The 23178-nt window shown below is 51.4% G+C and overlaps 1 protein-coding gene across 1 annotated transcript in view; it reads left to right on the forward strand.

Annotated features, from left to right (window-relative positions):
- Nucleotides 1-21336, forward strand: part of CHRD (chordin) — a 117002-nt gene extending 95666 nt beyond the window's left edge. Inside the window, exons 16-23 of the mRNA XM_015426820.1 lie at nt 6875-7081; nt 10644-10737; nt 11776-11832; nt 14888-14991; nt 15286-15388; nt 18979-19133; nt 20235-20328; nt 20741-21336. Of these exons, the coding sequence (XP_015282306.1) occupies nt 6875-7081; nt 10644-10737; nt 11776-11832; nt 14888-14991; nt 15286-15388; nt 18979-19133; nt 20235-20328; nt 20741-20811 (885 nt within the window). The 3' untranslated portion in view covers nt 20812-21336. The remainder of the gene's footprint in view (nt 1-6874; nt 7082-10643; nt 10738-11775; nt 11833-14887; nt 14992-15285; nt 15389-18978; nt 19134-20234; nt 20329-20740) is intronic.
- Nucleotides 21337-23178: the final 1842 nt, after the last annotated feature.

The raw sequence follows: 23178 nt of genomic DNA on the forward strand, positions 1-23178 counted from the left end.
TAATAAGTTATGCTAATGAGCTCCTGCACCTCTTTTTCTACGAAATGACCCCTGCCAACTGGTGTGGAGAAATGTGTCCTGCCACTTTAGTGGATATCAGCAGGTGAAACTTTCCATGGCACGGGGATAAATAACCGGGTATTTTGGTTTCGTGGCAATACGGACACTAAGTGCCAGCGCAGTTGGGGGAGGGGCTCTCCCAGGCAATGTTCCCCGTAATCTTTTCCCCGAGCGGAGCCATTCACATCCTCAGCAGAATACAACTGCTGTCATTTTAAAATGAACCGAACATACAAAAGCAACCTTGAAGAATATGAACAAAATGTAAGTTTTTTGCAAAAACATTTGTAGTGATCTAAGATAAGCTATCACGTAAAGTGCAAATAAAGTACAAAGTGCATGATTACATCGAAAAGCCTACAAAATACAAGTGGGAAATAAACCCTGCTGAAATACAGTCTTGATTATAGAGCCCTGGCCCTTGGTTTTGACATCTAGCCTGTGCCGCCGCCCGTATTTGGAAGATCGTGGAGCAGAATAATGGTTAGACTTTTGTATGCACTCTTACAAAACGCCACCGTTAAGCAATTAATTGGATATCGCCAGCACTTGATGCCATTGAATGGTTATGCTTGAACTGTTTTTGGATGCTTTTATGTGGATTTTAATTGTTAATGATGTATTAACCAGTGTAAGCCGCCCTGAGCCTGCTTTTGTGGGGAGGCCGGGGTACAAACTAATTAATTAATTAAATAAATCAAGGGACCAATCCAACAATCTACTTTATGCTGTTAAGAGTAGAAACACCATTCTCTTTAACGGCTGAAAATAAGTCCCTCGGAGCAGGAAGACGTCAAGGTTAGTACTACACGATAGGCCTGTTTCGAATCGATATCTTTATCAAGCCGTTAGTCTTCATAAGGCTTGTGGGACTCCCACTAGTTTCCGAGAATTCAGAAGTGCATGGCGGCAAGCGTCTCTAATGACAAGCTTGAGCTAGCCACTCGGTCCCGTCAAGATTGTATGCAGCAGGGTTTACGTCCCGCTTGGAACTGTATGTCTTTCAACGTAATGGTGCGCTTTGTTCTTTATTTGCACTTTACGTGATAGCTTATCTTACATCACTATAAATATTTTTGCAAAAAAAGAAGAAGAGAAGAGATTGGATTTATACCCTGTCCTTCACTCAGAGTGGCTCACAAACTCCTTTCCCTCCCCCTCCTCACAACAGACACCCTGTGAGGTAGGTGGGGCTGAGAGAGCTCTTTTGAGGACTGCTTTTACAAAAACAGCTCTGAGGGAACTTGTGACTGACCCACGGTCACACCAGCAGCTGCAAGTGGAGGAGTGGGGAATCAAACCCGGATCTCCCGGATTAGAGTCCGCGCACTTAACCACTACACCAAAAAAAACCCCTAAACGGATTGTGTTTATATTCTTCAAGGTTGTTTCTGTATGTTTGGTCGATTCTATTATTGACCACCTTCACCTTGCTTGTTTGATCATTTTAAAATGGACTATGGGCAGGACAAGACCCTGGGCGGCTCCAGATTGCTGCTGAGCGGGGCTTCCTGTGTTAATGGGCGGCCACTCGCACGCACAGCTTAGCGGGAACACTGCGAGTCCCGAGTCCTGAGACAGGAACTGGTGGAAATCAGTAAAGTAAAGGTAAAGGTTCCCTTGCTCAAAAGCCAGTCGAATCCAACTCAAGGGTTGCGGTGCTCATCTCCGTTTCAAAGCCAAAGAGCCAGCGCTGTCCGAAGACGTTTCCATGGTCATGTGGCCGGCATGACTAAACACCAAGGCGCACAGAACGCTGTTACCTTCCCACCGAAGGGGTACCTATCTATCGACTTGCAATTTCTTGCTTTCGAACTGCTAGGTTGGCAGGAGCTGGAACTAGAGACGGGAGCTCACTCCGTCATGCGGCAACTCGGGTCTCGAACTGCTGAACTACTGACCTTCCACAGCCTGCAGTTCAGCGTCTTAACCACTTGAGCCACCGCTCAAATGGAAATCAGTACATCCTTATATATGAGCACCATCACTTTTTAAGCAACCAAAACCCACCCCCTGATAACTGACATCCCCTTAAGCCTCTGTTAAAGGGGCGGGGAATTTTCTCTTGCAGGTCACTTGTCAACTCTTAGTCCAAGATTGCCCAGTGAGCTCTGCGGCTGAGTAGGGATTTGAACCCAGGCCACCCTCAGCCTAATCCAAACCTCGCACCATACTGGCTCTTGCATACACCACTTGGGAGAAATCCTCACTTTTCAGAATATGGGGAGAGGGGCCGGTTTGCAGTGGCGCCAGCAAATCCTTTCCTTATCTTAGTATTTAAACTGGAATACATTCAGAAATGTGGAACATCCTTTTCTTGGAATCGTCCCCAGAGGAGAAGTTGCAATTCCTGGGCAGTTTTGCCCCGATAAGAGTCTTCTCGAATATATCACCCTCGCAAAGAATGGCCTGAAAGCCCTGGGATGCAAAAGGCTTTCTCTGTTGACAGAGTTGAAGATCAGACAGAGAGAGAAAGAGGTTTTCCAAAAGGGATGATGATGTTTTTCCAAAAACCGTCACGTGGTCCTTAATCTGGGAGACAGTCTGGAAACGTGTTTGGCTGGCAGCGGCCGTCACTTGCCAATAAACCGTCTTCTGCATTGAGCCAAAGGATCCTGTGTTCTTGACGGAAGGCAACTTCCTTTTGTCCCAGCAGAGCAGAGCAGGGGGGCCTTGAATAGCAGCGCAGCAGGCGGGAGTTCAGCAGGTGGAGCTTTTCTCGGCGTGGAGGTAAAATGATGGGGTGGGGGGGGGAACCTTCCCTTCTCCAAATACTCAGTGACTTAAGGAGAGAAGGGCTATGCTGGATCAGGCCAATGGTCCATCCAGTCCAGCAATTTGGAGTCACACAGTGGCCAAAACCCAGGGGCTCTCAGAAGGTCGACCAGTGGGGCCAGAACCAATACTCCCTCTAAGCTGTGGAGTCTTGTGAGCAAAGATTCTACTTTGTGAGCTACTGGCATTAAAGTGGTGAGCGAGCGATTTGGCTGCTGCATAAATTAGTTTGTGGACATTCCTACAAGATTTATATTGTCATATTCATTTGTATATCTCTTTTGTCATTGTTATCAGTGCACTGTAGTTATTAGGTTGCAGTAGGGCCTTCACTGTATATTACAAGCATATGATTTAATCAAATGATGAAGTTATAGTCGCATATAATATATATCAACAACCTCAGATATGCAGACGATACCACTCTAATGGCAGAAAGTGAAGAGGACCTAAAGAGCCTCCTGCTCAGGGTAAAAGAGGAGAGCGCAAAAGTGGGCTTGAAGCTCAACGTCAAAAAAACTAAGATCATGGTATCCGGCCCCATCACTCTTTGGCAAATAGAAGGGGAAGTCGTGGAAGTAGTGACAGACTTCACGTTCCTGGGATCCCAGATCACCGCAGACTGTGACAGCAGCCATGAAATTAAAAGACGCCTGCTCCTTGGGAGGAAAGTGATGGCGAACCTAAACAGCATGATAAAAAGTAGAGACATCACCCTGCCAACAAAAGTCCGCATGGTTAAAGCAATGGTATTCCCAGTAGTCATGTATGGCTGCGAGAGTTGGACTATAAGGAAGGCCGAGCGCCGAAGAATAGATTCTTTTGAACTATGGTGCTGGAGAAGACTCTTGAGAGTCCCTCGGACTGCAAGAAGATCAAATCAGTCAATCCTAAAAGAAATCAACCCTGACTGTTCCCTGGAAGGCCAGATAATGAAACTGGAGCTCAAATACTTTGGCCACCCAATGAGAAGGGAGCACTCACTGGAGAAGGCCCTGATGCTGGGAAAGATTGAAGGTCAAAGAAGACGGGGATGGCAGAGGATGAGAGGGTTAGACAGTGTCATCGATGCAACGAACATGAAATTGAGCAAACTTCAGAGGACAGCGGAAGACAGGAGGGCCTGGCGGGGTCTGGTCCATGGGGTCGCGAAGAGTCGGACTCGACTGTGCAACTGAACCACACAACCAGTCGCATATCAGAACTGTGTGCTTTGTTTAAACCGGGTGACTTTCCGCGCTTACCCCACCTGGAGGTTGGCAAGCCTAGCTCCTGCCCCCATCCTGTCGCTTAGTAAGACAGCTCAGAATCCTTGCTTAGGGGTCCCCAAATCCCACGCCGTCCACATTGGCCCATGCATCAGCCGTTTTTCCTGGAAAGAGGGAACGGACCCCACTCCGTTTACATTTGTTGCTTCGACTTGACCCTGGCAGTGTTGAGGCCACCCGTACTTCCGGGCCCAGTTTCTCACCGCGCCTTCCTCTCTCCGAGCCCGCAGGGCAGCTCATGCCCCAGCTGGGTGGCAAGGGATTCCTCGGCGCCGATTCTCCCCGACGCCTGCGCCGGAAGAATCCAAACGGGTGATTTCGCAAAGACAGCCTGTCCTCCGCCTCCCGCTTCCGGGCCCCGCGCCAGCCTCGCCGATGGGTTCCCAGAAGCTCCATGGGGCTGGGCGGATGCCAGCTCTTCTGGCACACGGCCTCGGCACGTGCGGCTCCTTCCCCTCCTCCCCGCTGCTGCCGAGCCCCGTCGGAGCTGGTTCTCCGGCCGAAGGGGACCAGAGCAGCGCCACCTGCTCCGGAGAGTTGGCAGGACTGGGCGCCATGCAGGTGGATTAGCCAGGGACCGAGGGCAGCCACTTGGCACGGGCAGGGACTGATGCCGCATTTGCAACGGAGAGAGGATGCCACATCAGCGTACAATGCAACCACATGGAATTCACTGCCACAGGAGGGGGTGGCGGCTACAAGCATGGATGGCTTCAAGAGGGAATTAGATAAGCATATGGAGCAGAGGTCCATCAGGGGCTATTAGCCACAAGGTATAGATAGGGGGTCTCGGGCAAGTGATGCTCTGTCTTCTTGGTGCTGGGGGGGCCCAACAGTGGGAGGGCTTCTAATGTCCTGGCCCCACTGGTGGACCTCCTGATGGCACTGGTATTTCTGGCTACTGTGTGATACAGAGTGTTGGACTGGATGGGCCTTTGGCCTGATCCAACATTGGCGTCTCTTATGTTCTTATGTTCTTAAAACCAAGCGGTGCTGAAGTGCCAGGAAAGATCACAGCAAATATGTCGACAGTTTCTCACGTGAAAAAGGGTTAGAGATCTGTTCTCGGCTACTGTAGAGGGCGAGACGAGATCGATGGTTTCAGGAGGGTGGATTTTAGCTGAAAGTCAGGAGGCACGGCCATGCTGTCAGATAGGGTTGCCAACTCCGGGTTGGGGAATTCCTGGAGATTTGGGAGAAGGAGAGGTTGGATTGATACCCCGCCCTTCACTCGGAGTCTCAGAGCGGCTTGCAATCCCTTTCCCTTCCCCTCCCCACCACAGACACCCTGTGAGGTCGGTGGGGCCCAGAGAGCTCTTTCGAGGACTGCCCTTGAGAGAACAGCTCTGAGGGAACGTGTGACTGACCCAAGGTCACACCAGCAGCTGCAGGTGGAGGAGTGGAGGAATCAAACCTGGTTCTCCCAGATTAGAGTCCGCACACTTAACCACTACACCAAACTGCCTCTCTGAGAAGAGATTGGATTTATACCCCGCCCTTCACTACCCGAAGGAGTCTAAGAGCGCCTTACAATCTCCTTCCCCTTCCCCTCCCCACAACAGACACCCTGTGGGGCGGGTGGGGCTGAGAGAGCTCTCCCGAGGACTGCCCTTGAGAGAACAGCTCCGAGAGAAGTTGTGACTGACCCAAGGTCACACCAGCAGCCCCCCTTTCCTGGTGAAGCACGAAGCTGCGCTCCGCCGGGAAAATCTCTCTCCCCCCCCCCCCCCCCCCGCCCACCCCCCCCCCCCCCCCCCCCCCCCCCGTGGAGGTTGAACTAGGATCTGAGAAACCCTGGTTCGAATCCCCACTCTGCTCTGGAACCTTGCTGCGTGGCCTTGGGCCAATCACACACTCTGAGCCTAACCTACCTCGCAGGGTTGTTGGGAGGGTAAAAAGGAGGCAAAGAGAACGAAGCGAGCCACTGTGAGTCCCCATCGGAGAGAACGGTGGGATATAAATGGAAATTTAAATAAATCCTGCCGTTGTTGGAGGCCAGAGCAGACACAATGGCATAGTGGTTAGAGTGCTGGACTAGGAACGGGGAGATCCGGGTTCAGATTCCCCACTGTGCCACAGAATCCTGAAGAGGAAGAGAAGAAGAGCTGGGATTTATACCCCGCCCTTCACTCGGAGTCTCAGAGCGGCTTAGGAACCCTTTCCCCTTCCCACAGTAGACACCCTGTGAGGTGGGTGGGGCTGAGAGAGCTCCTTTGAGAACTGCCCTTGAGAGAACAGCTCCGAGAGAACTTGTGACTGACCCAAGGTCACCCAGCTGGCTTCACTTGCCCCAGAGCCCCTATCTATACCTTGTGGCTAATAGCCACTGATGGACCTCTGCTCCATATGCTTATCTAATTCCCTTTTGAAGCCATCCATGCTTGTAGCCGCCACCACCTCCTCTGGCAGTGAATTCCATGTGTGAATCATGCTTTGGGTGAAGAAGGACTTCCTTTTATCAGTTCTAACCCGACCGCTCATTGTTCTGACCTGATTGTTGCCAGTTCACACAGTGAAATCCAGTCGGAAAGTGCATTGGAAGTGGATTATTTAGCATGTGCGACCACAGCCAGAGGCAGGCAATAGCAAATTACCTCTGAACATCTCTCGCCTTCAAAACCCTGTGGGGTTTCTGTCAGTCGGCTGTGATCTGATGGCGCTTTTCAACAACACGACGTCCGTCCTGGATATATTTTTTGACACCCCCCCCCCGATCCACATAACGGAATGCCTTCCTGCCCCACACGCCCTAAAAGCCGCTGTTCTTTCAGGTGCACGTTCCAAACCACTGTGAGGCGGGGGGCATCCGATTGGCCCCCGGAGATCCAGAGGACGAGCTGCCGGAGGACCCGGTCCCCAAGAACCCCGAAGAGCTGAAGAGTGGCCCGAATTCCTGCTTCTTCGAAGGTCAGCACAGACCTCACGGCTCCCACTGGGCCCCGGACTATGACAAGAAATGCTCCATCTGTAGCTGCCAGGTGGGTAGAATGAAAGGGCAGGGCGTTCCGGAAGTACCGATCTGACGACGGCGGTCAGTCCCTGGATCCCATGGCAGGGCGCGTGGGCTTCTAGGCCAGGGGTTCCCAACCTTTTTGAGCTGGTGGGCGCCTCTGGGATTGGCATGCTGGGCGCAGCAACAAAATGGCGGCCAGAGGAGGTGGAGCCAGCCACAAAACAATTGCCGCAGATCTTTGTGCTGTGGTGGTGGATGCCACCGAAGCAACATTCTAAAAAAATAATAATCTGCACAGTCAATCAAATCTCCAGTGGCCAATCAGAAGCCTTGCTGGGCAAAAGTCCCACCTGGCCCCGCCTTCTTTCAAAAAACACTTGACGGGCACCACATTGGGAACCCCTGTTCTAGACTAAAGTAGAGTCTGCCTGTGACGACCTCTTATTTGGGGAGGTCTAGTTTTACTTTTAAAATGTTCTTTATGTTTGCTCTCAGGGTAATCTGGCTGCCACCAGGGAAATTTAGGCTTTCCCGGACCTTGTCCTTTAATATTTTTCCTACTGGTTTTGGTATTGTGACCCAGGGTTTGGGCTTTCGAAGGACTAAGTGTTTCCTGGGAAGAATTTCGTTCAGAACTTGTGTCTTAAATAAAAGTAGATTTATTTGATGTTCACACACTCTTCCCTCTTATTGACAGGGATCAGGGCATGTCACTTTGTAACAATCTTTTCCTTAGGCCATATATGGTTACTGTTTCTTTATGCTTTAACTTTTCATAACACACACCAGACTTCTCTCTCTCAGACCTTAAAACGAACAAACTGCTTAACTCTTTTACTACACAGAACCCAATCTTTCCCTCACAGGGACCTCAGGACAACTCTCATTTTAACTGCTTTTATACAGCACTCTCTGCTGTCTCTGCTGTCAGTTGTTTAACTGACAACTCTTAACACACTCCTGAAAGACATTCCAATCATCCACACAGCATCCATTCCAAAACCCCTCCCCCTCTCTGTCACTCACCAATCATATCACTTGCCTGAGTCCAGCATCCTAGTCCGTCATACATCCATACAAACCAAACTTTAAAGACACACACACCCAGTAAAACATGGAATCGTTACACTGCCGTTGAAGACCCTCTCCTGAAGCCCAGATCTCTGTGTCCCCACCTGCAGAGGGGAGGTGGCCGGTGACTAGAGACAAGGCTTTTTTGGTGGTGGCACCTTGTCTCTGGAATGGCCTCCCCCTTGAGGCTTGCCTGGGTCTTACCCTACCTTACTGTCTTTTTGAAGAAGTGTGCAGTGACTCACGAAAGCTCCTACCCTGACACATATTTTGTTAGTCTTTAAGGTGCTCCTGGACTCTTGCTCTTTTCTACTGCTGTGGACAGACTAACACAGCTACCCGTCTTGATCTCTCTTTTAGCAGCCAGGGCAAACTCTTTCGCTTTCCCCAGGCTTTTAACTAAGGGGGTGGGGTTTTTTGCCGTGAATCTCCTGCATTGTGCAGGGGGTTGGACTAGATGACTCTTAGGGTACCTGCCAGCTCTATGTTTCTAAGTTTCTAAGGGCTCCAGCTTTTTTAGATGTTTTATGACCCACTTCTAGCCCGAGGACTATTTTATTAACATAATTTGAGACTGCGCTGTGCTTTTATGCCCTGGCTTGTTTCTGTCGACTTGTTTTTATTTATTTTCTTATTGTCTTGACTCGTTTGTATTTACTTGGCTTTATTGGTGTGATCTCTTTTGATTGACTCCACAACGTTCAAAAACCAGTGGGGAAACATTTTAACCTTCCAGGACGTTCAGTTGCTGACCTAAAAGTAGCAGTTCTCTTACAAAAGGAATTTCAAAGTGAGATTAGAAAGAGAGACTGCTGAATTGCAACTGGTAACAAAGCTCAAGACAATGCATCCACCTGGACTGAATCAAGACCTAGGTTTCCTGTCTCATTACCAATGCTGATTTCTCCACGCCTCTGCATATCACACCTAATCCAATCACACCCGCTATTGTCATTTGCCTGCTAATCTGCCTGAAATCACTTCACTTTGCAATATATAGGATAGATGGACTCACATTCTAGCTGTATCTGAAGAAGTGAGCAGTGGCTCACGAAAGCTCATACCCTGCCAGATGTCTTTAAGGTGCTCTACTGCTACAGACAGACTAACACGGCTACCCATCTTGATCTATCTCCTTTTTATTGTCTTGGTTGGTTCTGTTTTACTGTTTTTGTTGCAAGCCACCTCAGGCAGCTCTGGAGAGGCAGGATGCACATTTCATGAATTAAAGAACAGAATGAATGAATGAATGAATGAATGAATGAATGAATGAATGAATGAATGAATGACTTACCTGCAGGGGAAGAAACCAAGTTGATCCTATACAGCTCTCCCAGATGGGGAATGTTCCCTCAGAAAAAAGGGGGCAGGGAAACACTGTTGTTGTAATTATTTAAGACTGAATTTCGAAGAGAGCCATGGCTCAGTGGTAGAGCATCCACTGGGCATGCAGAAGGTCCCAGATTCAATCCCCGGCATCTCCGGTTAAAAGGGACCAGGCAGTAGGGGATGGGAAAGACCTCAGCCTGAGACCCTGGAGAGCTGTAAAGAGGGGCTGTGGCTCAGTGGAAGAGCCTCTGCCTGGCATGTAGAAGGTCCCAGGTTCAATCCCCGGCATCTCCAGTTAAAAGGGACCAGGCAGTAGGGGATGGGAAAGACCTCAGCCTGAGACCCTGGAGAGCTGTAAAGAGGGGCTGTGGCTCAGTGGAAGAGCCTCTGCCTGGCATGTAGAAGGTCCCAGGTTCAATCCCCGGCATCTCCAGTTAAAAGGGACCAGGCAGTAGGTGATGGGAAAGACCTCAGTCTGAGACCCTGGAGAGCCACTGCCAGTCTGAGTCGACAATACTGACTTTGACGGACCCGGGGGACTGATTCAGTAGAATAAGATGAGCCTCTTTGAAGCGCTTTTTCAGGCCCTCTCCTATAGTTGGAGCACCCCTTTGGGAAACAGGCCCTTCCAACAGGTTGCAACCAATGTTCCCCCTAAGCTGTGGAGTCTTGTGAGCAGAAATTCTACTTTGTGAGCTACCGGCATCAAAGTTGTGAGAGAGGGATTTGGCTACTGCATCAATTAGTTTACTCCGGAGCCATCTTTCCTGAGCGGAGACAAAAATGTGTGAGCCACAGGCTAAAAAACTGTGAGCTAGCTCCCACGAACTCAGCTTAGGGGGAACACCGGTTGCAACAGATATCGAGGGCCGTGCAGCAAAGCTCGCGGGACCCACGTTCTGAGTGGGCAGAAGGCCATTCATTCCTTGGGTTGTTGCCAATTCTGTGTGCTTTGGGGGATCTGTGATCGAATTCCCCTGAGAACCCTGAGAACTAGCCGGGGCAGGGTTGAACGGCTTGCCACACCGCAGGAGCCAGAAAGTTCAGCTTTGAAGGTTTCCGGGAGCGCCGGATGCGAGTCCCGGCCCACACCTCCGACGCTCGCGCTCCCCTCCGCGTTCAGCTTCCGAATCCGCTTCCGAAGGGCTGACTCTCCTCTCGTTGCATGTCTCCCGCCACCTCGGCAGAAGCGCACCGTCATCTGCGACCCGGTCCTGTGCCAGCCCCTCAACTGCTCCCAGCCAGTGCTTCCGGAGGACCAGTGCTGCCCAGTGTGCGAAGGTCAGGAGGGACATGGCAACGCGGGTGGGGGTGGGGGTTGTTAAAGGGCTTCTTCTCCTTGTCAATCGCTGAAAACACTACTCTGGGGCGGGAACCTTCGACTTCCGGGTTGGGAACCCTCGAGAGGGTGGCGGCGCCGCCTCTGCCGGATCAGAGAGCCTTGCAGGGCTTGTCTAAAGACATGCTCCGCATCTGTGCGCGTAGAGAACAAGTAGTGTTGCCAACATCCAGGTGGGGCCTGGAGACTGGCCCGTGGCTAGAGTGTGGCTGTTCGGGGCTCAGCCCCCTTCCTTAAAGGTCCAGCCCCCTTCCTTAAAGACCCCCCCCGCTTCTTAAAGGCCCCCCCTTTTCCCAAAAGCATTTAAAGGGATCCTTTAAATGCTTTTGAGAAGAAGCAGGGGGGTGGCGCACGCCCCTCTCCCTCCCCTCCTGCAGGATTTAAAGGGCCCTTCAGCTGAACGCAAGGCCGCAGTGGCTCAGAGATTAAGACGCTGGGCTGCAGACCGGAAGGTTCGGCAGTTCGAGACCCGAGTGTGCCACATGACGGAGGGAGCTCCCGTCTCTGGCCCCAGCTCCTGCCAACCGAGCAGTTCGAAAGCAAGAAACAGCAAGTAGATAAATAGGTACCACTTCGGTGGGAAGGCGACAGCGTTCCGTGCGCCTCGGTGTCTAGTCATGCTGGCCACATTGCCACGGAGACATCTTTGGACAGCGCTGGCTCCTCGGCTTGGAAACGGATATGAGCCCCGCATCCCTAGAGTTTGATTCGACTGGCTTTCGAGCGAGGGGAAGCCTTCACCTTTACTTTTACCTCAGCCGATTGGGGGGGCAGCATGGGGCCCGTCGATCAGCTGGAAGGCCGTGTAGATCTTGCAGGAGGGGAGGGAGAGGAGCGTGCGCCACCCTCCCTCTCTTCATTATGGCCGATCATAGCAGCCCCACCGGGAAACGTTTTGCCCCACAAGCCACAAAATCCCAGCCACGGTGGCCACTTCTGTCTCTGTTTGTGACCCTTCTGCATCGTTTCTTTGTGAACAGAGAGGAGGGAAGTCCTAGAAGGGCAGACAGCCGAGAAGGCCCGAGACAGCAGCGAAGGTAAGCGTGGGATCCGAGGCTCAGGACACGTGGGCCGGCTGAGGGGGGGAATCCGGAGTCTGAGCCCAGGGGGCACCTTGAAGGCCAACAGAGTTTTATTCTGGATATAAGCTTTCGTGTGCAGGCACACGTCTTCAGATCCCGGTCGAGGGGTTTATCTGGCCTGGCCTGCCTGCAAATGCCCGGCGAGGGTTGGAACCAGTGTTCCCTCTAAGCTGAGTTGGTGTGAGCCAGCTCACAGTTTTTTTAGCCTCGGGCTCACACATTTTTGTCTTCGCTCAGGAAGGAGGGCTCCAGAGCAAATTAATTTATGCAGTAGCCAAAATCGCTCAGTCACGACTTTAATGCCAGTCGCTCACAAAGTAGAATTTTTGCTCACAAGACTCCACAGCTTAGAGGGAGCATTGGTTGGAATCCAAGTCTTACGAGGAAAGGCTGAAAGAGTTCGGTACGTTTAGCTTGGGAAAGAGAAGGCTTAGAGGGGACATGATTGCAGTCTTCAAGGTGGAGCGGATCTATCCTCTCTCGCTCCGGATTGCAAGACTAGATCTAATGGGTGGAAATGACAAGAGAGTCGATACCGGCTAAATATCAGGAGAAACTTCCTGACTGTAAGAATGGTTGAGCAGTGGAAGAGTCTGCCTCGGGAGGGGGTGGATGCTCCGCTGGACGTTTTCAAGCGGAGGCTGGACAACCATCTTTCGGGTATGTTGTAGAGGCTGGACGACCATCTTTCGAGTATGTTGTAGGGCTATCTTTCAGCTATGGTCCTGCAGAGTGCAGGGGGTTGGACTAGATGACCTGTAAGGTCCCTTCCAACTCTCACATTCTATGATTCTAACCCCAGCTCTCAGATCCTTCACTGAGGTTTCTTATCTCATTACATATGCTAACTCATTCTGTCCTCACATATGTATTCTCAACAAGAAGGACCAGAGGTCCTCTGTATTTTAGTGTATTTCTTTTTCAGAATAGTATATTAGAATATTGAAAGTAATGCTAGGGATATTGGAATGTTTTGCTGACAGAACACTGCACCCACCTCAGAGAAGAAGAAAAAATGCTGTTAAGTTACCTCCACATCTGAGAGGAGACGAATGGAGAGTCTCAGTTTACTCCCCACAATTAGAAAAGATACCTTTACACATTTATCTCCTATTTTGACATAGTTATCGCTTTGGTGTTTTCCCCCCTTAATTAAATCAAAACAACTGTTGACCTTATAACCTTAGCTTGTTACTTAGTTTTTGTCTTCGCCTGTCTTAAAACATCTTCATCATGTTACATGTTCATTTGCTGTTTAACTCTTACCTTCCATTCCGATGTATTTGAAAAAGTGTGCCTTAGGCCCCGGTCACACGGGCCAGATATCGCGGGGGGGAGGCATAGCTGTTTGCCCCGGAGCGAACTACCGTGCGGCCGCCAAATCAAACATCCTGCCGACGTCCCATGGTTCGGGGGGAGGTGCCGATCATACATCAATCCTGCGGCGCGGCAAAGAAGCGGCGCGGCGGGGGTTGTGGGTTTTTTTACCCGAAGTGTGCGCATGCGCCGTTGGGTGCTTGTGCGCATCCCGTGGAGACTTGGGGGGAAAAAACCTTTTTGCGACGGGACATGGGCGGGCACCGGATGCCACAAGCTACCACCGGAAATGTGATCAGACGCCCGCCCTTGTCCCGCGGTTTCCGAAAACTAGTACCTCGGAGGTACTAGTTTTTTATGGCGCATCTTCGGTGGGAAGCCTCGGGTTAGCCACGGGAGCTCTACGCTCCCCAGATGTTACGGTTTGATCGCGCCCGGAAAATCCGCCTATCTTCCGTGTGACCGCAAGCCTTAGTAGGGCGGCGGCCCCCAAGCAAGGATATCGATTGAGGGAAAGAAGAGGAAAATGAGGTGCCAATTTTCTCTGAAGTTTGACTTTTGATTCTCATTATCTAACCGTTCTTGTGTATGGTTCTTTACTAAGTCAGAATACCTGGACTTGAATTATTTAAGCGATGTTAACGATCACCTACAATGTAACAAATTACTCTTTTTTATTCAAAGCTATTTTATTGTAAGCATTATATTACCCCCCACACACCTCTTGGGTTTTTAGTGGTTTATCTTTACTTCCTCCCGTAGCTTATCATTTCCCCTTCCCTATTTTTCTTGTAGGTTTTAGAAAATAAAAAAAAATTGGAAAAAGAAAAGAAAAAGTGTGCCTTGCACACGAAAGCTCATACCTTGAATAAATCTTTGTTGGCCTTAAAGGTGCCGCTGGACTCTCAATTTGAGAAATCAAAGTTGCACATGACATAGTGCATCTGCGCTGAAGCCGGCTTAATGGGACCAGCGCAGGAGGGGACAGTCTTTTGTAACTTTGACCATTTTAAGAGCCAGAGGTCAGGAGGCTTCGTTGCTTCCGACGGCTGCTCCCTTGGGCTACCCCTTTTGGATAATTCAGGGGTCCCCAACGTTTTGGGGCCTGCGGGCACCTTTGGGATTTGGACAGAGCGGTGGGCGCAGCCATGGAACAGCTGCAGCAGGAGGCGGAGCCAGGCACAAAATGGCTGCCGCAGTGAAGCTCTTAGTGCTGCCACCAAAGCAACATTTTTTAAAAATCTGCCGAGCCAATCAGATCTCCAGTGGCCAATCAGAAGCCTTGCTGGGCAGAAGACCCACCCGGCCCCGCCCACTTTCTAGAAACACTGTTCCCTCTAAGCTGTGGAGTCTCGTGAGCAAAAATTCTACTTTGTGAGCCACTGGCATTCAAGTTGTGTGAGTGAGCACTTTGGCTACTACATAAGTTAGTTTGCTCTGGAGACATCCTTCCTGAGCCAGGACAAAAACGGGTGAGCCGGAGGCTAAAAAACTGTGAGCTAGCTCACACTAACTCAACTTAGAGGGAACACTGGCTGGGCACCAGGAAAGGTGTTGGCAGGCACCCTGGTGTTGCCACCCACAGGGGCCATGTTGGGGACTGCTGGGATAAATGTGTACGGGGGGGGGGTAGCATCTGATCTAACCTCAAAAGGGAGGGGTTGTGACTTCTTCTCTCCTTCTCATGCCGTAGGTTGCTACTTTGATGGGGACAAGACGTGGCGAGCCGCAGGCACCCGCTGGCACCCCGTGGTCCCCCCTTTTGGCCTCATCAAATGCGCCGTTTGCACATGCAAGGTGAGACCGGCGGGCAGCCCCCTCGGGTGCATTTCCATCCTGCCCTCCGTCTGAGGAGGCCACAGCAGTGTCCGTGGTTCTCCCCCCCCCGTTTTATCTTCACAACAACCCTGCGAGGTAGGCGAGTTTGAGAGTGCAGGATCGGCCCCGGGTCACCCAAGTGAGCATCATGGCAGTGTGGCGGTTAGAACTCGGGTCCCCCAGCTCTGACGAGAGTCAGGGGTGTCTTCTCGGAGCTGGTCCCTCGTGCTCTGAAGTTCGCATTCTTACCTTGACGCTGCTGTCTACGCACAGGGAGCCACCGGGGAGGTGCACTGTGAGAAAGTGCAGTGCCCACGCCTGACCTGCACCAACCCCATCCGTGCCAGCCCCTCCGACTGCTGCAAGCAATGCCCAGGTGAGCCGTGCAACGCTCAGTTGCTGTTTGTTTTGAAGCCACAGTTCTGCCATACGAATGGGGGCATGCTGATTGCTGCTGTGAGATTTCCGCAGGAACTCTATCGCAGGAAATCTATCACTTAAGGAGTTGGGGGGTGGGATAATAATTGCCCAGTCTGCTGGTTGAGCCCCCCTGGGCTCAACCATAACGAGTATTATGAATATTAAATGGCAATCGGCGTAAAATATGGGATCATAACCAATGTTCCGTCTAAGCTGTGGAGTCTTGTGAGCAAAAATTCTACTTTGTGAGCTCCTGGCATTAAAGTTGTGAGAAAGCAGTTTGGCTACCGCATAAATTAGTTTGCTCTGGAGCCTTCCTTCCTGTGCCAAGACAAAAATGTGTGAGCCGGAGGCTTAAAAACTGTGAGCTAGCTCACACCAACTCAGCTTAGAGGGAACATTGATCCTAGCCTGTGTATACGGAAGTCAGCATTCCCAGAGCCCGTGAATAGTCACAGAGAGACTGTGTTGCTCAAATAATTATTTCTTTACTAAATGTTCTCAGGCATACAAGCAAAAATCACACACACAAGGCAGAGCTAGGAATACAGAGTTGAAAGGATAGCGACGTTTGCATGAGCAGGCAATGCCATTGATGGGTTCAGGTTACCTGTCCGATAAGACAAATAGATCATGCAGCAAAAAAATGGAACACAATGGGGGGGGGGGGTTGTGAGTTGGCCAGCAACACACGTGAACTGATTCCAAACAGGCCTAGAATTGGAACCAACAAGAGAGATCTCAGAGCCCCCCTTCCCTCCTCTGCCCACCACCAGGCACTCCTGCCTCCCCCCCCCACCTGCATGCCTCCCACCTACTTGTGCATCTTTCCCCTATCTGCTCACAAGCCCTTCCTTCTGCCCACGCTCACGGCTGCCTGCAGACCTGATTGGGATATTCGGTTAATAAAGCAGAGTTTTGCCCAATCACGGAAGCGTGATACCAAGTGCAGGAGATAAATCTCCCAAGAAGTAGATTGCACAAAAGGTAAATGTACATTTGTTCAAGTAGATCCAGCCCACGTTTAGGTTGCAGTCGAGAGAGAGAGAAGCCTAGATTTTCCCTACCACAAACGGTCAGCTTGCCCGGCATCATGGGTGTGGGAGGATGAGGGCATTGTCTCTTCAGGAGAGACCTGCAGAGACAAGTGTCTCCATGTAAGGGCATGTGCAGCGAGGGAGAGGACAATGGAAGGCCATGTGCAGAGAGGGAGAGGACAATGGAAGGGCATAAGAACATAAGAGACGCCAATGTTGGATCAGGCCAAAGGCCCATCCAGTCCAACACTCTGTATCACACAGTGGCCAGAAATACCAGTGCCATCAGGAGGTCCACCAGTGGGGCCAGGACATTAGAAGCCCTCCCACTGTTGAACCCCGCAAGCACCAAGACGACAGAGCATCACTTGCCCCAGAGCCCCTATCTATACCTTGTGGCTAATAGCCACTGATGGACCTCTGCTCCATATGCTTATCTAATTCCCTTTTGAAGCCGTCCATGCTTGTAGCCGCCACCACTTCCTGTGGCAGTGAATTCCATGTGTTAATCACTCTTTGGGTGAAGAAGTACTTCCTTTTATCCGTTCTAACCCGACCGCTCAGCAATTTCATGGAGTGCCCACGAGTTCTTGTATTGTGAGAAAGGGAGAAAAGTACCTCTTTCTCTACCTGCTCTTTCCCATGCATAATCTTATAAACCTCAATCATGTCACCCCTCAGTCATCGTTTCTCCAAGCTAAAGAGCCCCAAGCGTTTTAACCTTTCCTCATAGGGAAAGTGTTCCATGTGCAGCGAGGGAGAGGACAATGGAAGGCCATGTGCAGCGAGGGAGCGGACCATGGAAGGCCATGTACAATGAGGGTGAGGACAAAGTGAGAGAAGAGGGGTCAGAGCAAGGGCAGCTCCCAGGTTAAGACAAAGAGAGGCATCCCATTCAAGGAGATGACACCTATACACCCTTAAGAGTAATGTAGCACCCTCCAATGTCCAGGCATGCTGAGTTGCTCATTCCAACAGGTGTTTCCCTGGTTGCACTGGGCAGTGCGAGCAGCAGGGAGCGTCGGAGGCTGAGGGCTAGCGAGTGAGTGGCCGAGGGGAGGGGGCTGGCAGAAAACCTGGGCCTTGGCAGCTGCCCTACCTGATGCCAGCCCCTCACCCCCACCCCCACCCCCCATTTGAAATGGTTCACATCATTTTGCAAGTCTGTTTTTCAAGCCGCCCGGGCATCCTAGTCGTGTCGCTTAAGGCCCAGAACTCAAGCGTGGTGTCGCAGACACGCCCTGTTCCGGGGGAGATCGAAGAGCTCGCGACCTGGGACAGACGTGTCCAGTCACCTGAGCGAGCCGGTCCTTTTGTCCACCTGAAAAAGGGAGATAATTCTAGCCAGAATTGATTCTCCAAACAAAATAGTGGGATGAAGAACAGGCAGGGTTGCCGGCTCCGGGTTGGAAAATAACCTGGAGATTTTGGGGGTGGGGCCTGAGGAAGGTGGGGTTTAGGGAAGGGGGGACTTCGATGGGGGTACATGGCCATAGACTCCATCCCCCAAAGCAGCCGTTTCCTCCAGGGGAAGGAAGCTGTGCAGTCTGGAGATGAACTGGAATTCCAGGGGATCCCCAGGCCCCATCTGGAGGCTGGCATCCCTAGCTGCCAGCTCTGGGTTGGGAAATACCTGGAGATTTGGAGGGTGGAACCTAAGGAGGGCAGGGTTTGGGGAGAGGAGGGACTTCAGTGGGGTACAGTGCCAAAGAGCACCTTCCAAAGCAGCCATTTTCTCCAGGGGGACCGGTCTCTGGTCAGTTGTAATCCCGAGATCAGTTGTAACCAACGCTCCCTCTGAGCTGCGGAGTCTTGTGAGGAAAAATCCTACTTTGTGAGCTGCTGGCATTAAAGTTGTGAGTGAGCCATTTGGCGGCTGCATCAATTAGTTTGCTCCGGAGCCCTCCTTCCAGAGCTAAGAAGAATGTGAGAGCCAGAGGCGAAAAAACTGTGAGCCAGCTCACACTCACTCATCTTAGAGGGAACACGGGTTGTAATCCCAGGAGATCTCCAGCCACCACCTGGAGGTTGGCAGCCTTGGGGATGAAGTATGAAAAGTCCAGTCCACGTCAGGCAGTCGATTTGTCTCCCTCCCTCCAAACCAAAGTTTCCGCACTATCTCAAAAAAGGCAAGGATGGTTTCGGCTCGGGCACATAACCGGTTCCAATACAGCAAGGCTGTCGGTCACCAGAGGGGCATCTTGACCTCCAAGTCGACACAGATTGTTGATTCCCAAGAAGACGGTTAAATGTCGAGCAAAGTTCACAGGCTAGCTGATTGACGGGCGAGCCGGAAACAGGAACCGCTAATAGCAGAGCGGTCATCTACGTTGACCAAGTTCCCCCGAGATAGTGAACTTGTTTCTGGAGCCCGCGATCGGTCATTCGAGAGGGATTCTAGGGAAGTGGCAGTGCCAGCATGTGGGATCGTTTACAAAGGACTCTTTGCTCTCTCTAATCCCCTCCTGCCCCTTTCCCGTGCTCCCCACATCCCCTCTCCTTCCGACAGCGTCCGAGCAGAGTCCTGTCCTGCTGTCGGACATGATGCAGGCCGACGGACCCCGGGCCTGCCGGTTTGGGCGCCAGTGGTACATGCACAACGAGAGCTGGCACCCCACCGTGCCCCCTTTTGGGGAGATGAAGTGCATCACTTGCTGGTGTGTGGTAAGTGAGCGGCGGTCACGAGGGAGGGTGTGGAGGGGCGGCCCCACTCGGGGCCGGTTCCAGGATTTGGGGGACTCGCAGCAGAGAATATGGAAGTCAGAGTATAGGAGAAGAATTCAAGCAGAAGGATTCGAGAAGGAGGAGGAGGAGAGGAGGAGGAGGAGGAGATTGGATTTATACCCTGCCCTTCACTCAGAGTCTCAGAATGGCTTACAATCTCCTTTCCCTTCCCCTCCCCACCACGGACACCCTAGGAGGTAGGTGGGGCTGAGAGAGCTCTTTCCAGGAGTGCTCCTGAGAGAAGAGCTCTGAGAGAACCTGTGACTGACCCAAGGTCACACCAGCAGCTGCATGTGCAGGTGTGGGGAATCAAACCCGGTTCTCCCAGATTAGAGTCCGCGCTCCTAACCACGACACCAAACTGACATTCGAAACGAGAGAACAACATACCTGGGATCCTCGTGTGATTCCTTCTTGAATCCTTTTGCTTGGATCCTTCCGCTGTACTCAGACGTTCATTCTTGTATATAGAATATCACACTCTGATATCGTTGTAAGGGACATTGATCGCCAAACGAGTTATGGATTCTGATTCTGCTCTACTCTGATCCCCACATCGTGGAGAGCCTCGTACGTCGATGTCGTTCTATTTGATACTGATTGCTAAACGACTCTGGAAGTCGATAGCCTGTAGTTTGAAAAATACGCTATATCGGAATAATTTTGAAGCACGGTTTACCTGTGTTAGATTTATTTCCTAACTTCGGCGCGACCGTTACAGCGGCATCGTGTTCCTTTTATGATTCCTCCCTGGAGGCTGGCAGCCCTAGGGCAGTTGAATCTCCCTGGGGAGAGAAGTTTCCAGAGATTCGGTGCCATGACCGAGAAGGCCCTGCCCTGGGTCGCTGCCTGCCGAATCTCATAAATTCAGGCTGAGAGAAGGGACTGGCTTGAGCTCCCGCCATGAGCTCCATGCCTGAGTGGAGGGCTTGGTGTGGGAACCCGACTATTGGAAACACGCCCCTGTTTTCAGATGCGAAAGGCTGCCCCAAATCTTGGGCCCGTGTCTAAAGCCCCTCTCTGCACGCTCCTCCTTTCCAGTCTGGGGAGACGCACTGCCAGCGTCAGGAATGCTCTCCGGCCTCTTGCTCCAGAGAAGGGAGGACAGAGAACGCCTGCTGCTCCAAGTGCCAAGGTAACGATCCTGCCCTTTGGTTGGCCCTGCAGAGGGACTGGTTGGCCACTGTGTGAGACAGGATGCCGGACTAGAGGGACCCCGGTCTGATCCAGCAGGGCTCTTTTTTGGTTCTGACATTCACCACTGCCTTCGGAAGGGAGAATAGGCCAGCATTCTCCTTCCCGCCTTGGGTTTCCCACTGGGGAGAAAGAGGGGATAAATGAATTAAATCAATAAATGCCCAATAAAAATATGGGAGGGGGAATCGGTTGTCATTGGGGGAACCAGAGGCCGGCCCCGATCCTTTCAAAAAAGAATGGGAAGATCTGAATGCAGATCTCTTCCAAGCCCCTCCCACCCGTAAATCAAGAGGCACAGAGTGATTCTGCAGTTGCGCTGACCTCTTCCTTTCCCCTCCTCTGTCCTGCAGTGCCGGAAGACCTTCCCGAAGAAGCTCCAGAGATGCTCCAAGAAGAGGCCAAGAACTCCTGGAGGCGTTAGCTGGCCGCCCAGAGGCAGGAAGCCGGCGTGGCACCGCCAAGGCGCCGGAGGGAGACAGAAGCCAGAACCCTTTGCAGCTGACGCTGGGCAGGGCTTTCCCAAAGCCGCCCGCGTCTTGCTGGGCTCGTTAAGGACAAGGAGAAGTGCCTTCTGGTGCCACCCAGAGGGACAAGCCTGGCGAGTGTACAACATCTGCATCTGTCTCCAGGAGAGAAGGAGGTGGCCTCGGGAAGATGAACGTTTGGAATCGGCCGGGGGGGGAGGGCTCTTGGGGACTGCGGACCAACGCCGTGTATTATTGCTAGTGGGGCGCACGTAGCCCCCTTTGGTGAAGAGCAATGAGGCCCTCGAAGGGGTCGGATCCAGGACACTGCCCGGCCCAGCGGTTTACACACACGCAATGTAAAGATAAGATAAGCGTACGAGGCCGCCCCCGTTCCACCTGAAATGGTCAGCGCCACCTCTTTTGAGGCGAGTGCGCGGCTGTGCCTTTTGCTTGCCTGGCCCGCCTCCCCCCACCAATGTTCCCTCTAAGCTGTGGAGTCTTGTGAGCAAAAAATCTACTTTGTGAGCTCCTGGCATTAAAGTTGTGAGCGAGCGATTTGGCTACTGTATAAATTAATTTGCTCTGGAGCCCTCCTTCCTGAGCTAAGGCAAAAAATGTGTGAGCCAGAGGCTAAAAAACTGTGAGCTAGCTCACACTCACTTAGCTTAGAGGGAACACTGCCCCCCACTAGCCTGTACATAATGTAAAGTTGCTCTCCTTCGTGACATTTCGGGGGGGGGGGGGTCTTTTTGATTGTTTTTTCTTTGCCAGGGGCTGGTTGCTGGTCTTTTGTACTCCGTCCTGGTTGGTGACGTAATTTATGGTTCTGGAGAGCAAGGTCTGTTTCCCCTGCTCTTGGGATCGATAACGGGAGAGTCTGTATTTATTTTTTAAAACCTGATGGAGAAGAAGAAAAAATAACCGAATGTGACCCGGTGTGTTTATTTCCATCGTGCCCACCAGAGGGCAGTCAAATACTGGACGGGGGATACATTTCTGGGGAGATCTTGGGCTATGCGAAAAAGATTAACACAAAAGATTAAAGAGTGATTAACACTTGGAATTCACTGCCACAGGAGGTGGTGGCGGCTACAAGCATGGACGGCTTCAAAAGGGAATTAGATAAGCATATGGAGCAGAGGTCCATCAGTGGCTATTGTTGGATCCCCAAGCATCGAGAATAAATCCACGTTTCAGAAAAGCAAGATTTATTTCAAAGCCTTGGAAAGACACTCAAACAAGTTCTTTGTTAGGAATGGGTACAAACGACTAGGGCAAGCATAATAAAGGGATTTGAACCAGGCACATAACCAATGGGTCACTTTCCCGCTGGCGGGTGAAAGGAAACGGTTGCGCGCTCACTGCCTGGGAACACTGCTATCTCCAGACATAATACAGGTGCAGTTCCCAGGATCTAAAAGCAACAAGCTGGTATTCAAGCTCACTCCTACACCAAGTCCTCCAGTTGTTTGGCTTAGGCATTACAGCAGGATAAAATACAGGCTAGCAGGCAAAGGGGGGGAGGAAGAAACTATACAACCATACAAGTAACACAGAACACCATGGCAGCTTGCTGACATACTGCCCCCTCCAAAATACATCTTACCCTCCATCTCCCGGGCAGGGCGGGATATCTCCCAGATCGGGCGGGAGACCTCCCGGTTTGTCCGGGAACGTCTTGTGGAACTTACGAATCACATAAGGGGCCCGAATATCCCCTTCTTCCACCCATTCGCGGTGCTGGGGTCCGAAGTCCACCCACTCAATGAGGTACCAGAGTTTACCACGTTTCAGTCTGGAGTCGAGGATATCTGCAATCTCGAAATGTTCATCCCCCTCAAGTAGCACAGGCGGAGGGGGAGTAACCGAGGGTCTCCATGGAGAGGTACCAGGATCTTTTTTCAACAAACTCATGTGAAAAACAGAATGTAAAGCCCTCAGATTCTTAGGCAGTGCAACATCGACAGCAACATTATTGATGATTTTACGCACTTTGAAAGGCCCAATAAACTTCCAACCCAGTTTTTTACTTGGTCTTAACATCTTGATGTTTTTAGTAGAAACATACACCAGATCACCAGGTTTCAAATCCAATCCCACCACCCTTCCCTTATCAGCTTGGGCCTTATATGCTGCTTTAGCAGCATCCAGGGTTTGACACAATAAAGGCCAGGCATCTTGCAACGATTTACACCACGAACCAGCATCCCCCCCCTTACAAGTAGCATTCTCCCTCAAAAAGGGGAGAGGGGGGCTATCATAACCAAAGACCGCCTTGAAAGGGGACATTCCAGTAGAGCTATGTACAGTGTTGTTGTAAC

Source organism: Gekko japonicus, unplaced genomic scaffold, assembly GCF_001447785.1.
Source record: "Gekko japonicus isolate JY-2015 unplaced genomic scaffold, Gekko_japonicus_V1.1 scaffold238, whole genome shotgun sequence".
Classification (NCBI taxonomy): Eukaryota; Metazoa; Chordata; class Lepidosauria; order Squamata; family Gekkonidae; genus Gekko; species Gekko japonicus.